The sequence below is a fragment of the Crocodylus siamensis genome, chromosome 8 (assembly GCF_052110815.1).
Source record: "Crocodylus siamensis isolate JL-2025a chromosome 8, ASM5211081v1, whole genome shotgun sequence".
In the NCBI taxonomy this organism is placed as follows: Eukaryota; Metazoa; Chordata; order Crocodylia; family Crocodylidae; genus Crocodylus; species Crocodylus siamensis.
The window spans coordinates 17,398,545-17,415,507 of record NC_143402.1 but is presented as its reverse complement, the minus strand read 5'-3'; the positions used below and the strand labels follow the sequence as shown (position 1 = coordinate 17,415,507).

General features: G+C 42.6%; 1 protein-coding gene across 5 annotated transcripts in view; it reads right to left on the bottom strand.

The window, feature by feature from the left end:
- Positions 1 to 16,963, bottom strand: part of ATRX (ATRX chromatin remodeler) — a 147,353-nt gene that overhangs the window by 54,811 nt on the left and 75,579 nt on the right. For all 5 annotated transcript variants that reach the window (XM_090060998.1, XM_090061001.1, XM_090060999.1 and 2 more), the window contains 2 exons: positions 15,558 to 15,704; positions 14,709 to 14,886 (listed from right to left, as the gene is read on the bottom strand). In XM_090060998.1, coding sequence (XP_089917124.1) covers positions 14,709 to 14,886; positions 15,558 to 15,704 — 325 coding nt within the window. The remainder of the gene's footprint in view (positions 1 to 14,708; positions 14,887 to 15,557; positions 15,705 to 16,963) is intronic.

Here is a 16,963-nt window from a genome sequence, read left to right as displayed (position 1 = left end):
AGTCAGTTTGAAAATTCTCTTGAAACAGGACTTCCTTAGCGTACTCGCTTCCATATGCTGAATTTTGCCACTGAATAGCAGGCATTGCTAGTGCATTCAGTAGTATTCATGTCACATCCTGCATAGCTATCTGTATGCCGAATGTGTAAGATAATGGCTTGTCTGTATTGAATATTGGCACAGGAAAGATGTTGTTTTAACAGAGGGCACAAAAACAGTGCTCAATCGTTAATCTACCATGCCACATCTAAAACCTCTATGTATCCTCTTTATAAACTTTAATCACGCTATGATTATAATGGATATTTATTCTGATAAAACAACCCAGATATACCACCTGACAGCATCTAATACCACAGTTTAAAGCAGAAGCACTCAACCTGTTGCTGGTGTGGGCTGGAACAGTGGCTCAGGGCCAGTCCACACGCCAGACAGAACCCAGTGAGCCAGGACTGGACTCCACACCGACTCCTTGAATCCTGTGCTACAGGATCTAGGCCACACCACTTCCAGCCAGCCTGTGTGCACCTGGATCAGGCCCTGGGCCACCTCTGCACACTAATCCAGTGTGCTATCCAGCTGTGGGGCTCTCTATGCATCTGGATGGCCTGGCTCTAAGGGCCCTGAAATGAATCCAATAAATTCAGTTTGAAAGCCAGAATGGCACCCAAATCTTGATCAGACAGAAAAAGCTGCTGAGTCCATCACTTTCCTTCAAAGTTTGTTCTTTTAATCATCATTGGCACTGAAAATGTGTGCCTAAATTGCAATTTGAATTTCTCCTGCTTCAACTTCCAGCCAGTTGATAGGACACATGGTAAAATATTTGTTAACACCAGGCAGAGACCCTTATCAGCATTTGTTTCTCTTAAATCATTACAGTTCTCTCATATCTTGTGCAGTGTCAGAATTTTTCTAATTTATTTTTGGCTACAAAAACTGCTAAGTTGTACATCTTGCTTTCCAGAAGCATCAGGCAAACATAGAAAAACCTTTAAAGATTTCACATTAAACTCGCAAGGCAATTGGAAAAAAAAATATTAAAGTGTACTTGGTCGGTAAACAAAGATTTTCTTTTATAAAAATGTATCCTTTGTCATAAAAAAATATAAGAACTGGCAAGCTTAACTGTGAGAGGTGAAATGACTGAATAACTTAGAAACCATTTATAAACCAGAGTTAATGCTAATTGATCTTTTTCAATAACACAAGTCCAACTTGTTACTTAATCAGGGAAAAAGACCTCTCAATAGAATGGTAACGTGACAAGAGAAAGTGACATGGAGTGCTGTGTGAATCTTTTAAAAATGCCAGAATTATTTTAAGCTTTTCCTCAACCTAGAAAATTTACTGCGTAAATATAGCCTTCAACAATTTTAATTAAAACAAACCATCTTAAAAGTTCAAATATTAAGAAGGAAGTAAAGTTAAAATGCAGCCGTAAGTAGATACATTTAAAATATATGGCTCTTATCAACTTGCACCACAATAAAATATAGGGCACTAAAAAGAAGCTTCAAAGTCATATCTTAACTTTTTGCTGATATAGTCATGAAACAGGACTTCAAAAAAACTAATGACAGGGAATGAAGGACAACATATTCTGTCACGCATGGATATCAGGATGTTTACACACAAAATTGTTAAATGTTTTCACTATAAGAAATCTGATAAATAATAGGCAATTACTCAGATTAACCAAGATAATTTTCCAAAGGCTAAAGACAGCATTTCAGATCATCTGTACCACTTCACACACTACTACAAATCTCAATAAAGTATATTAATGAGCTCTGTAAATGTGATGGGCCCAAATAACTGTCTAAAAAGCATGAAAGCCATAAAGATGTTCAACAGTATCCATTATACAATTTGACTCAAAGAAGGAAAAAATGAAAACATATTCATTAAGGAGATAATGTGTTCAGCCCATCACAAATCAGTGAAGTCCCTTAAGATAAGAGGGGAGTGGAGGGAGGGGGAAGAAGGGGGAGAGAATTCACAATGAAAGCGTGCACAGATATTGTTTTTAGTGCACCTTCTTCCGGAGTTTTGTAGGTGCCTCAAGAGAAGTCTTCTGCAACAGAATACCACCAAAGAGAACCACTAACAGCATTTATTAGCTACCCTAATTATAACTGCCTTCCCAAATGGCAGCAAGCACTTGGGGTCAGTTTTTTCCACTACTGCTGCCTCATTCTGTCAAAATAAAAAGTTGAAAGTATTTGGATAAAAGGAGGACACTGTTACTTAGAGCCAATTAAAAGAGCTGATAAAAGCTGTTCCATATTCAGAAGTTTTCATAAAAAGTTTTTTAAAATTTCAAAATTTCTACTCTAAACCATGATTCTGACAACAGAAGTCAGTCAAGTACTTTTACCAGAAATTACTGTTCTAATGCTGGGCAGTTCTCATATAGTAAGGTCATACACAACCTGCGTTACACAAGTTACATCTGGTACATGCTCGGATCCATAATGATCAACCCAACATTCATCAAGTGAGCGAGCCTAGGTCAAGTTATCTTTTTTCATGCAGCCAAAACTTATTAAGGACAAATGTCATACATAGCACCTTGAAAATAGCTATAACTACTTCCTAAAGATCTGAGTCACTACTAGTTATTTAGTCCACACACACACACACACACACACACAAAACTACGTACTTACAAGCATAAACACACTTTGGAAATATGCTGCAAGGCTTGGTGAGTGGTCCAGTTGCTGTGGGAGAGGAACTAGTGAGGACACTCAGAGAAGCAGAGGCAGCCCCAAAAGGACGGTGGGGAGCAGAAGCACAAACCCCTGCATGCTGCCTTCTTTAATTATTTTTTTGTGGCAGTTATTGCCCATGGACATACTGTTTATAATTTTTGATCGATTAACACCGGTGGTTTGTGGACAAGGCTGTAGGGGTGGTGGAGGCCTCATTAGCGCCTTGGGCGCATTCATAAAAGGTCTGGGAGGCCAGGTGCATCGGGGGGTGCAGTTGTGTGCTTTTGGGCTGGGCCAGTGGGGTTTGGGACTACTACCCAGCCTTGAACTTGCGGCTCCTAAGCCGTGGGGCCAGTGGATGGGCCTCTGGGCCAGAGCGCCCGGGCTCCAGATTAGGGGCAAGAAGGAGGGCCATGAGCCCCAAGGCCGAGGAGCTAGAGCCTTGAAGTCAAACCCTCTCTGGTGGGTTTAGACGGGGAAGCCTAGCTAGAGAAAGACAGGGTCAAGGCCCGTGTGGCTGAGAACCCCAACATACAAAATACAATAGGCAGTGTCCCGCTTACAAGAACATCTGTATAATATTTTCATCAAGGCATGGCAGGCGAGTAGAAAGCAGGACATGAGAAACATTAAAGGGACTTCAAGGGTGCCCCTCACAGGTCACGGGTAACAGGCCAAAAAAAAAGATGGCGCTGGGGAGGGCAAACTGACATAAGGTAATTTGCCATCTAAAATAGTAATAAACCTTTCTAGTTTATTTTCAAAAGCATATCAAAATATCTTTTTTGGTTCCAGGACTTTCTGCTTCTTGCCTAAAAGTAAAAATACTTTCTTTAGTCTCAGGCAACTGTCTCTAGTTCTGCCCAGATTCCTTTACAATGTTTATCAGTCCTTTTCCTTTGAATCACACTAGGTTATTGTTTCCTGTAGTATCTCAAACAAACTGCCCTTTCAGCACCAAGAGCTATTCTGCAGGCCTATCGAAGCTTCGGGTGCCAATTCAATTCAGTGGCCAAATCTCCGAATCAGAATTGGATCAGGAGACCAATAAAAAGGTCCGAATTGATGCAAAGCTCTCAGAATCAATTCTGAAAAAGATTCAAAGAACTTTGGAGATTTGGGCAATCTCTGCTCACCACCACAGGGAGCTGGACCTGGACTCCGTGCCGGTAAATAGGGGGCAGGGGGCTGGAGGAGGAGACCATAGGGGGCCCCATCTCCTGCCTGCTCCACCAGCCCCTCCATAACACCTTCAGACCCCTGCCCACTCTCCCAGCCCCCACATGGCTGCCCCACCTGGCTCCAGCTCCTGGTTCTTTAAAAAAATAAATAAATAAAGCCCCCACTGACCAGCTCCTACCAGGCAGGAGGAGGGTGATCCCCACTGCCACCCACTGCCCTGCACTGCATGCTGAGCTGTCATGAGCCCCCATCCCCCACCCGCTCTCCCAGGCCGATTGATAGCTGCCCTGCCTACCTGCAGCTCCTGGGGTTCTTTTTTTAAAAAAAAAAAAAAAAAAAGTCCCGCACTCACTGGCTGCTGCAGCTGCTTATAGGGCTTCTGGGGGCTTGTGGCTAAGCCCCCCTATGCAGCACAAGGCAGTGGGGTGCAGTGGGGATTGGCCCCCAGCCTGGCAGCAACCGGTGTGGGGGCTTTAAAAAAAAAGAGCCAGGAGACTGGGGCTGGGCTGGGCAGCCATTGACGAGGCTGGGAGTGTGGGCAAGGGATGGGGCTTGTTTGATTCAGAGATTTGGCAGTGGCCGAATTTGATTCGGGACAGCAATTCAAATCGCTGTCCTCCATATCAGCCGAATCTGAAGTGAATACTAGCCACTTCACACAGGCCTATTATTCTCTCTTTGTTACGGTGTAATATTCTCTGTTCCGACTCCACTGAGTGTCAAGAATTTGTTAAGTCTCCCAGCTGATTTGACAGGCGAACCATACCTGCCCTGGGTAGCTGATTTGACCTAGAACATAATGATCAGTAACCAGATCAGATTATTACAGCTAGGGACAGAAGTTGCACATAAACTGGTTTAAGTCTTCAGAAACTGCTTTAAACCTGTAACGGAACATAAGCTCAGGGCACAAATCAGTTTTAAAATGGTTGAAACTGGTTTAAGATAAAACTAGTTGAATATAGTATCAGACTTCAGTGATTTACGTCAAACCGTTTTATGAAACTTCTGTCCCAGACCCCTTCCTGGGTTCAAGCTAAATCAGCTGTGTGTTGCTTCCTCCTGCTGCCCCCAAGGTCCCTGGGATTTGCAGTCCATACCCACATCAGCAGGACTCTGCAGGGTTGCTCATCACTTCCTCTTCCTGCTTCCAGGTGCCTCTGGGATTTGTAGGCCATGATCACAACTAGCAGGACTCTGCAGTGTTGTTCCCTTCTGTTCAATACATGCTCGCTTCAGAGAAAGGACTTTTATTGTTCAAGCTTTTATGAATTCAGTGCCACTACCTTTTTCCCCCACCCACCCCCTCTTCAGCCTGGCAGGTGCTACCCCTTCCCCTCCCCCCCGCTGCCCAGGCAGACCCTCCAGCTAACTGAGCTACAGCTTGGCCATGCCCCCTCCACTTGAGCACGGAGGGGGGGAAAAGCCTTGGAACTAGCAGCTGGGAGGTGTGCTTTAGTGTCCCCCAGCTTTTGGCTTGAGCCCCTGAAGGCATATGCCTGCATTTCCTGAATCAAAAGAGACTGGCTCACTTGCTTGCCAGTTCAATCTCTGTAGCTTACACTAACCTGCAAAGACTGAATTGATCCAGCCTCAGGCTTTCTGACTGTCTGTATTTAGCCTACAAGTTAAGCAGGTTAACAAAATCTTAATGACTTCTGGCAAACAAAATTGTAGCCGAGTGTGGCTATGCAAATCACTCACTTAGTCACCAGACTTGCAAAGATTTTGTTTAATCGGGATTACCAGAGGTGGTTACTAAACATGGATGTTCTTGTTGAGATTAGTTTTAAACATAAAAATATTCAGAGCATATATATACATGCCTCAAGGGGAACATTTCTTTAAGCTTTAAATGACTAGACAGTTCAACTGATAGCTATGCTAAAAATGACACAATGGACAGATGTTTACTGGAACAAGAATGGATCCAGCATCCACAGAATTAAGCAGTAACACCATTCAAGAGACAGGGCCCCATGACTTGAAATGAATGAGTTTCTCTCTCAAGGCTACCATTAACTCACACAGGTGTGACTTTAGAAATGTTACTTGTCTGTTTTGTTTTATTTTATTTTAGAGAGTAGAAAGTGTTCATGCCTTTCCCAATTTTAAGTTCTTCAAGTTGAAGAGCACTAATCATGACCAGGTAGGTATCAAATATGACATTACTTTATATCAGAGGTGGGCAAAATATGGCCTGCAGGCTGGAGGCTTTGTCCAGCCTGCCTGGCCAAGGTACCACTCTATCATGGTGCGTCCAGCTGGCCCAGTAGGGCTAAACTGCCTTTCTAGGCAGAGCTACAGCCGCCTGGGCTTTCTGACTGCTGTCACCACTGGCCCCAGCTCCATGGTAGTGGTGGGGACCAGTGTGCACAGCCCTGACCTGACACGCCCCATGCCTGCTCCCGACTCACTTGTCCAGGTTGAGCAGCAACACCAGGCAGAAACTGTTGCTTGCTGCAGGGGGAAAGCAGCCCCTCCTCTTCGCTGCTGCTGGACAGTGCTTGGTACAGCCAGCAGAGCCTGCACTGCACCAGGCTGCCTTATGTCTCCATCACCACTGCCTCCGAGTTGCCCAACATGACAGCAGTGGCAGTGCAGAGCAGATGCAGGGCAGCCCAGAGGTGACTATGACAGAGATGCAGGGCAGCCTGGTGTGGGCTCTGAGCAGCTGCCCAGTGGAAAAGAAGGGGAAGGGGCTGCTTTCCCTCTGAGCTGAGCAATAATTTCTGCCTGGCACTGCTACTGTCCAATCCAGCCAGGCAAGTTGGGAGCAGGTACACAGTTGGGGCTGCGCGTGCAGGTCCCTGCTACTACCATGGAGCTGGGGCAGCAGCAGCGGCAGGTGGAAGGAGCTGCCCCATTCCTGCTGCATGCTGGGGCTGCACATTGTTGGCAGTGGTAGGGAGGCACCACAGGGCACATGGGCTCCAGGCTGTTGGGGGGTAGGGGCAGGTGCTGATCAGCTCAGGAGGGTACACACAGGGGGGCTCCTGTGCACACCCCCCATCATACCCACAAACTCCACCCACCCCACACAATCACAAAGCCCACATACTACCCACACCCTCCCCCACATGCCTCTCTGGGGAGCCCTGCTTACTGCTACACACACACACACACACACACACACACAAACCCCATACCCACCCACTCACATCCAACCCACCTCCCCCCCCATATACAAGAGTAGGATGTCATTGAGCTATTATGGAATCACTTCTGTATATACAATGCAAACACACAACTCAGGATAATTTTTTTTTTTTTTAAATAAAATGAAAATGTTATTATGGATGTTTGATTTTTAGTATACAACTTTTGTTTTCCAGTTCCAAGATGGCAAACCCCCTTCCCATAGGGAGTACTCTTGGGGGAGGGAGGAGAGAGGAGACTTCCGTTCCCAAGATGGCAACAGGAGGCAGGGTGCTTATCAAGTGGCTTTGGACTACCAAACAGGGGATTAAGCACCCATTCTGCACTTGCAATTCTCAGTCTTCCTTGTCTGAGCCATAAAAAAGACAAGAAGTTGCTTCATAATCTACTATGTTCTACCACCATTTAGAAGTAGACAGGAGATGTAGTGGGAACTGTTTTTCAGCTATTCGTTAACCTGTCCCTTCTGGTGGGGGGTTGCCAGTTGTTCTTAGGGAGTTAAGGGACTGCTTGTGATACTAGGGTGAAAGTGGGACTTGCTACTTCTTCCTCTTCCCCCAGTGCTCTTTGGATGATATGGCTCCAACAAGGGTGTTGCAGTCCTGTGGGTTAAACTGGCTTGAGGAAATGGAAGCACATAGAGAAGAAACAGGGAAGGAGATGGAAATCACAGATTTCTATTGCTCACTCAGCAAGTGTGGTACAAGCTTGCACATGCTCTTTGGCACTTCAGGTTTCAGTCAAGCCTCACTGGTTGAGAACTTCATCTCAACACTAGTTCAAATACAAGGAACTTCTTAGAGCAGTATAGCAGTCACCCCAAAGTAGGATTAGCACCCCACAACAGCATACAGGCTTATCTTTTTGAACCTGCACTTGCCAAGCCACGGACAGCAATTTTATAATGTTACCAAAAAAAAAATGTCCCAGTGCTGGCTTTAAATATTGCTAGCAAAACTTCAGTCATGATTTCTACCTGTGAGGAAGCCAACCTTGTCAAGCTGTTCTCTTAGCTCTCCTTTCTTGTCATGAAACAACCCCCCTTGACAAGTTTTCAGCAAATTAGATGAGACAGATCTGGCTGCCACCTGTGCTTCCCTGGGTCTTTTACAGAAAGTAAAAAAACCCTCTCCAGTTGCCCGAAATCCCAAGTTCCCTTGCAATAAATTTTAAGGGCAGTATTAATCTGTGGACCAGAGCAGCATGACCTTAGTTATGTTACTGGAACGATTTTGTGCTCTTTTTCTCATCTACTGGCAAAGATGAACTACACTCAAATGACACACAGGACTGGAGAGAAAATTTGTTTGTACTTGTATATTTGCTCAATTCATCCACTCAAAAAGCACTCAGTGAATTGTCTTCCAACATAAACAAATTATGAGAAAACACAAAAATAACCAAGTATCACCACTTACTTCAGAGAATCTCTTGTTATTTACAAATGGACTGTTAGAGCACAGGCAGTAATTTCACAAATATTAGAGAGCCATCATTTGTTACTATGATGCTCTTAGCATAGGTGGCCTTTTAGTAAACTCGAATCTATCGTTCTTTCATCTCATTAATTAAAAATGGCAAAAATTACACAGCTCTTAGGTTCTTCCACCTACATCTGCTAATACTTTTGTGTTCCCACTACTGAGACCCTCTTTCTCCACCCACTACTCACTCCACTTTGCTTTTGTTGTATGCCATGCAGCTTCCCCTCGTTAAGACTGTGTTTTTTGGATGCTATGCAAAAAATACAACTGGACTGACAATCCTAATCAAGACTTAAGTACTGTTAGAATACAGAAAAAGATGCATGGAAGATCAATCAAAGATATTATCGGTACAAGTTTACTATGAGCCATAGTTACACATCAGTTAAAATTTTAGCTTACAAACATATATCATGGTCAGCTGAATCACAGTAATATTAGGGAATAAAAGTATGTACAATTAATTTAATTAAATACTGATATAAAATTCATCCACTAATGAAAACATGACTTAAAATAGCTAATTTCATACATGTATTTTTCTACCTACTAGAATTTTGGCACTTGCAAAACAAATATGCTACTATGTTTGCATAGCACTTTGAAATCTTCAACATGATTTCATTAATAAAGCACTAGAAAGGTTACTTGTTTTTATGTCTCACCAGCAATTGAGAAATTAAAAAGATTTTGAAGTGCCATTTAGCTGTATATTCAGACAGTATATTCTGTAGATTGTAGCTCCTCTTTCTATTCCAAGTCCACAAACATCAAATAGATCTGAATGACATTAATGTCAATTATACAGCTGTTTCCAAGTTGTATCATAAATGGAATTTTAATTAGCATTACCGAGAAAAAAATTCAAAGCAAGTGAAATACTTCATGTGGCACAATGGCCATCAATAAGCTAAACAGTATTTTATTAAGACAAGGCATTATGGGATGTCATCTGTTGCCTTGAACTAATTTGTAAGTCTGTTATTACTTCACATAGCAGAGCTAATTAATTAATGAAATCATTCCTTGCACAATTTCCCTCCCATAAACTTTGGCTAAACTTCTCCCTTCTGGTTCCCCAACTACATAGAAGCTTATACTGCATTATCTACACTACAAATTTAGCCTAGCAGTACTTAATACAACCATCCATATCCAATTAAATTATTGTTCAAATTCTAATTTTGCCACTTTTTAAATTAAAACAGCTCCCAGGGGCAAAGGTTTTCCCATTTACCATCACAGCAGTAGGCAAGCACTATCTCCATAACTGCATAACTGCCTCTTTTACTGGCAGCCAGCTATACTGACAGCATTGTGACTCATGAAGACAGCAAGATCCAAGTAATGGGATAGTCGTGAAGCAATTTAGCCAAGCCAAACATGTCCAGAAACTACTGGACAAGAAAAAGACATTTCTGCTTTTTTGTATTCAGCTTAAATCCAATACCAAGTTATTTAAATGTTAGCATTCTGAACAGTCTGAACTATGGAACTGAGTTTTACCAAACACTGCCTCTTAATAGAGACTGCCAAAATGAACTTCTCCAGGTTCAGAAAAAAGTATTCACAGCCTGTTCAGTGTGCAAGGGTAAGTACACTGAAGTTTCTGAATCTGACACGATCTGCCAGCTGACGTGTTTGAAACAGGTCTATGAAATGTCCTGATGATTAGGTCCAACAATGCTACAATAAGTGCACTCATCAAAGAAGCATGCAGAAGGCAAAGGTAAGGAATTCATACAAGTCCGTACGAATTCTTTACTCTATCTCATAAGTGCCTCAAGCACTAGATGATCTTACAGGTCCCTTCCAGTCCATTGACTCTATGACTGTAAGCAGCAATGTTCCCTCTAAGGTGTAGAGGTCCATGAGTGCACTGCTTCGGTCCCGCCTCCCTATTTCAACGCAGTCCGCCAGTAAGTGTCCCGCAGTAAGTGTCCAGGTGGATGCGGGCAGGGTTTGGCCCTATGTGGAGCACTGTGGATCCCACGCACCACCCTTCTCCATGCTAACTGCTGCCCAGAGCAGCACAGTGGAGTGCTGTGGGGCAGCCATGGGCCAGACACAATCAGTTAGTAGAATTTATGCTGTGGCCCAGCTATGGGCCAGACGCAGCTGACTGAGAACTGGAAGGGAGGCACCGGGGCTGGTGTGGAACACTGACCGAAGGTAAGCTCCTCAGTCCTCACGCGGGGCAGGCAGCGGCAATTCCCAGAGGTGAGGTGAGGCGAGGGCGGGGGCTGGTGCAGGCTCTGGGGAACTGCTCTGCTCCCCAGCCCTGACGCCATATGCCTCCTCACTCCGCGAGGTGATACGGGGGCACGGAGCAGTTCCCCAGAGCCAGTGGAGCCTGTGCCAGCCGCCGACTCCCAGCCCCGCCTTGCCATTCCTCTGGGAGCGAGAAGACATATGGTGTTAGGGCTGGGAAGCGGAGCAGTTCCCCAGCACCAGCCCCAACCCCCATCCCCGCCTCACCTCTGGGAGCATGTGGCCTTGGGGAGGAGCTGCTGCCTGAGCTTACCTCTGGTAAGTGTCCCACACCAGCTCTGGTGCCTCTGCCATGCTCTGCACCCAGCTCATTGCCCAGCTCCTCTCCGGGCAGGCATTAATAAGGTTACGCATGGCACGGTTTTAAAGCGTGTGCAGCTGTGCACGCATGCAGCTTGGATGGAAGCTTGCTAAGCAGCATGGGTAGCTGTTGTGTGTGGCGCAGTCCTGGAGGCATTAGGATGGGGAGGGGGAGAAGGAGGCCTCCAGCTGCATGAAGCACAGCAGGGGTAGGATCCTGCAAGAGAAGCTGTCTGGCATCATTGCCAAGAGCCAGGTGAACCCTTCCCTGGCCCTGCAGCCATGCCAAGTTCAGGGCTTTGGATCCTTATGCACCCTATATAACTGCAGCAGTTATGGGCCAGAGAAGGGTTCACTTGGTTCTTCATAGTGTTACACCATCCCCTTCCCCCGGCAGCAGTAACCTGCCCCAGTTCTGCTTGGTTGAAGGGCCCTGCTGCCTCTATTCCAGAACCTCAGGATATAAACTATAAAGCAGACCTCTGGGGTGGGAGGGACGAGGGAGGGTTCAGAGAAGAACTCAGGGAGGAGGTGAGGCTTAACTTGCGACATGCCCTTTGTGTAGCTGGCAATTCTGCAATCCACCAAGACTCCTAGATCCTTCTCCACAGTGCTGCCATCCAGTCAACTGTCACCCATTTTGTGTATTTTTGATTAATCACCCCAACGTGCCACACCCTGCATTTCTCAGCTATGATCATGATCCTATTAGATTGGAAAGCTGGGCTGGAGCTGTCAAGATCATTCTAAATTGTTCTCCAGTCCTCCAGTGTGTTCACAATCTTTCCCAGTTTTGTCTCATCTGCAAATGTGCTCTAGAAGCTCTCTATTCCACTACCCAGTAGTGGGCATCAACTGCACTGGGCCCAAGACAGACCCCTGTATGACTCCAGTCAAAACCTCCTGCCATTCTGACATGGTTGCTTTTATAAATACCCTTTGGCTTGCAGCTAGAAAGCAGTTATTTATCCACCATATAGTGTTTTTTTCTAGCATACGTTTATCCAATTTGTTAAAGAAAGGGGCATTTGAGACTGCATCAAAAGCCTTGCTGAAGTCCATACATACTCTACTGCGTTCCCTTCACCCACCCAACTAGTTATCTTGTCAAAGGAGATCAAGGTTGTTTGTCATGATTTGTTGATAAATCCATGCTGGCTACTTGTGATCATGCCATCTATCTCCAGATGCTTGCAAGTAGACTTCCTTATAATGTGGTCCAGCAACTTCCTGGGAACTGATGTAAGGCTAACAGGTCCTCCTACTGTTTTTAAAGCAGCACTACATTGGCCCTTTTATAGACCTCTGGTACCCCCCCATCAGTCTCCCATGACTTTGTAAAAGTAATTACAGAATGTTCCACTGTAAAGTGCTCCGACTGTACTTCAAATGCCAACATATTCACAGGCAGAGAGAGGTCATGGGTCAAGCACACAGCATGACCCTGGCTCCTCAACTCAAGCAGCTGCAATTTTTTTTATAAACATTTTTTTTCAACCCTCTTGCGACAGGTCTTTTTCACTACAGATTTTTTTCCTGCCCATGAGTATAAATTCTCCCTCAATTGTTAGCTTCCTGATTCATACAAAACCCATCCAGGAATCTCAGCTTCACAATTAGTAGAAAAGCTCATTAATTTCCCCAGTAGGGATACTCAACATTGCCCAGAGGGTTGGGGTATTGTTTTATAAAACCTAAAATCAGGGTGGAAAGAGTATTGCGTCTCTTAAGTTTAGCCATTCATTCAAAGTTTTCATCAGCTCTTGGAAACTCACTGGAGCAGAAGCAAATCTACAATCTATTTATCAAATACATTGAATAGGTTTAAGTTTTGTTAATTTTATCATCCTGTGGACCAAACACCCATAAACAACTCAAATGAAAACTGCCAGCCAGGTCCTTTTCGCTTATGGCTGAAGCAGGATATACAAATTTTCAGCAAACACACTAGTGTATTAAGTTACAGTATTCAGCCTGTATTCTCAACATTACACTGTATATAAATACCTTCAACTGCTAGTGAGCATATTAAGAACACCTATACAGATCGTTTCAGAACTGCAATATTTACAGTACAAAACCAACTGGGTGCCTTTAAAAAGAAAAAAAGCAAGACACAGAACTACTACAACAACGATTTATTGGCTAAGAGTTCAAAAAACATGTCAACACTAAACTAACCACAAGATTTTTGATTTTTAAATTTAGTGACTATATTCAAAGCATAATACAAATTAAGAATTTAACCAGCCAATTTAAGAATAGCTTCTGTACTGTATTAAATAGTACTGCATAACGGAGAGATTTTTCTTGGTTATAGGATCTGAAACAGGGAGAGAGAATCACATTTTGACCATTCATTTTGGCATTTGTTGTTAACCTCATTTAGACTCTAGAGTGAACCGCCCCCCCACGTTTCAGCATTATCTAAAATGCAAAATGCCAGATCAAATTTAAATGCTCCTTAATGCCAGTAAATTCATATCAACACTTTCATTTCAACTTCATGCTCCAGAATACTGCAATGTTTTAAATTATAGTAAGATACAGGTAGGGACCTACTTAAATCATGGTGAGACTAAACAAATTTTCACAGGTTGGTCATGGCATAAAGGGCATATTCCACAGATATTTCCCAGATATGCGCCGCTGATCCTGCCCTGCAGTGCTGATTGGTGGACAGGCCCTGGTGGGAGAGGAGAAACGAAAGGGTGGCTGCCATCTTGTCTACTGGCTTCCCTTTGTGCAGCACCTTCTCCTCCCAAGATGGGCTGTGAGGCTGGGCCACAGCAGCAGCAATGACCGCTGGCTCCCAGAGGGAAGCCAGCATCAGGGTGGACAAAAAAAAAAAAATCAGTGACTTTTGTTTTACTCAGACTTTTTTTTTTAATTTAATCTTTTTTCTTATTAAGATGCATTTAAAAAAAATCTACACACACATATTTTTAATTTAAGATATGTTAAAGCTCAAAAGATATGATTATGGAATAGGGATTATAACATCTAATTATATACTACTGAGACTAAATATATTCATGTAACCTTTTTAGAAAAAATTTTGTAAGTAGGTCACAACAGGCTATGGACTATATTAATTTCAAGAAGCTAAAGGAATAAAGGATATCAAATGACAAAAATTCACTTCTTGTAGAAAATAATGATTAAATAGAGGCTTTCTGACCAGCAATTTAAATCAATTTGATTTAAGTTGATTTTTCAGACAATTGTGATTGAGCAGACCCCTAGATAAGGTGCTACTTTCAGAGAGCTATTTTTGGCCACAAATCTAATTTCTGTAGCTGCATCTTGTTCATAAATGGTTCACTTCATTCTAACCTGCAAGCCTATTAGTCTTAACACACTAAATCATAGCATATGAAATACGCAAGATTGTTTTAGAGATCACCTGTTTAGAGTTCAAGTTAACTGTGAACAAAAACAGCTTAAAATGTTCATTAAAACATGACCATTAAAATTATTTTCCTAAACATTTTTAAAAGATGCGAAAAACATTTTCCACTTGCAAAAGTTCTGAATTCAGCTCATATCCTTTGATGGATACCTACGAGTACTTGTGTAAATAAATTTTGCTTACCTGGATCAACCAGAGCCTTGTTAAATATTTCTTTAAGTTTTCTACTCTTCACATTCCTGCCTTGTGCAAGATTACGATACATTTCGTAGCCTATGATCATAACACCTCCTTCTTCCTGCCATCGTTGCAGCATGTAGCCTCTCTCTTGAGGGCGTTTCACAGTTGCTAATTCACAGACCTTAAGAGGGAGAAAGCTAAACCATGGTATCTGCTTTAAAGATTTCAACAATATATCACAAAACTTTTATATTTCTAGATCACACCTGCTACAACAGGGGCGGGCAATTATTTTGGGCAGAGGGCCGCTTACTGAGTTTTGGCAAGCCATTGAGAGCCGTATGACAGGCAGCCCAGGGCAGATCAATATTAATTTTTTAAATTTTTTTAGGGGCCCCCCAGGTCGGATAGAATGGCCTAACGGGCCACATCTGGCTCCTGGGCCACATTTTGTCCACCTCTGTGCTACACTAACAATTTAGACACTGCAACAAATTACCACAAGGTAAGCTAGGGTGTGAATTTATAGCCCACCAGCTACTTTGTGGTAAATGTTTATATGCATGCCCTTAACCTGGGGTAAATGCAAGGTAGCTTTTCCTTTATTCTATTCTCTAGAAAAACATGAGGGTAGGGAATGCACACAGGCAATTATTGCAGAGCAGTTGATGTACTATAAATAAAAAGGTCCTAGCCTACTTCAAGGTAACTTATTAAAACACTCAACCCTAATGAAAGTACATTTTCCATATATTTAAAACCCAATCAATAAAGTACTTTGAGTGAGTAAATGTAATAAATTGCACCAAACTGTTCAGTATGAGACTAAAGAAAAGTTTAAGAATGAAATACCTCTAATTTCTCATCATCTTCTAAACCATCTTGCCATTTTTCAAACTCATTGAGCCAGTTCAAAGCTGTGTTCAATGGACATACTACAAGAGCAGTGCTGAAATCCAGCTTGTCACATAACAGAACGGTATGGAGAAAACTCACTACCTGCAAACAGAAAGCCAACAAATAAATTAGTACTAGAATACCTGATTGCAAAAAGTACACATTAGCAACCCTCATTTCGTCCACTTAAATGTACATCCAAATTTTACAAACACCATACATCTTCTCTAAACAGTTTCTTTTGGGGGGAGTGTTATTTAAACAACTCATTTTCCACTTTACACAATATGCTTCAATTCACAGATTTCCAAAATAAAATCTGTGTCTTGAATTCTCTCTCCGAGCCAAATTTCCTTCCCTGCTTAACATGGCAGATTTATTGCTGTGTTGCTAGAAGCTTTGCTCAAGTTCCTCATTTACTCAGCTTTCTAATTTGGGATATTGTTTCCAAGTAGCTGAGAATAAAACTTGTCTTTCCCTCCAGGTTTACTAAATCATTTTAACAATTTACCAAGTTTCTAAGTCACGTTTGACCCTCCCTTTCTCCCCAGAGAGAATATGCTCAAATCCTTAAATTTCTTATGAAGAAAGAGTAAAGTTCCTTGAAACTTGGCAGCAGATTTCCAAAGTTGTTAATTCCATCAGTATGGTGACCCATTTTGTACACCATATTAAATTTCATTCTGAGCTTCAAATATGCAACATTCATTAGACACCAAACATTTTTTAGCCTGCATCAGGCCACACCACCGAGGATGAATGGCATCACTGCTTTTGCAAACAGAACTACTTTTGTGTTGAACGTTTTAAGCTAAAGATGTTTAAATACAGAGGAAAAAAAAGACTGCACAAGGAAATAGGTCATTTGGGCTTTTCTTGTGCATCTGATATCCAGTAAGTTCATGACTACTCTTTTCATTTGACAAAGCCAGTTAAACTCTGTATTAGACCTATTTGTTTCAAAGAACACAAAGGCATTTAAAGGATAGAGATAAGCACTGAAAAATAGTTGCATACACAAATAAAATCAATTTTGACTTCTGTGAAACCCTCTTCTGTGAAAAATGTCCTCACTTAAATTTATAATCCATTCAGATATTAATATCAGATCATCCAACCTAATTCACATCACAAATTTCAATACACAACATTAAAGTTCTAGGAATCAGATTATATCCAATTCAGTATTGGATGTATTAAGTATTAATGCTAAAAGATTAAGTTGCAAATATATGTGAAAGAGAGCACTTCCTTAGGACTTGTAGTCGGCAGGACAAACGTGCACTATTAATACTGAGAATGACTGAACTGTTAAGATGAGCACAGCACCTCAGAAGATTCCACTTCTATAGAAAAGTTCT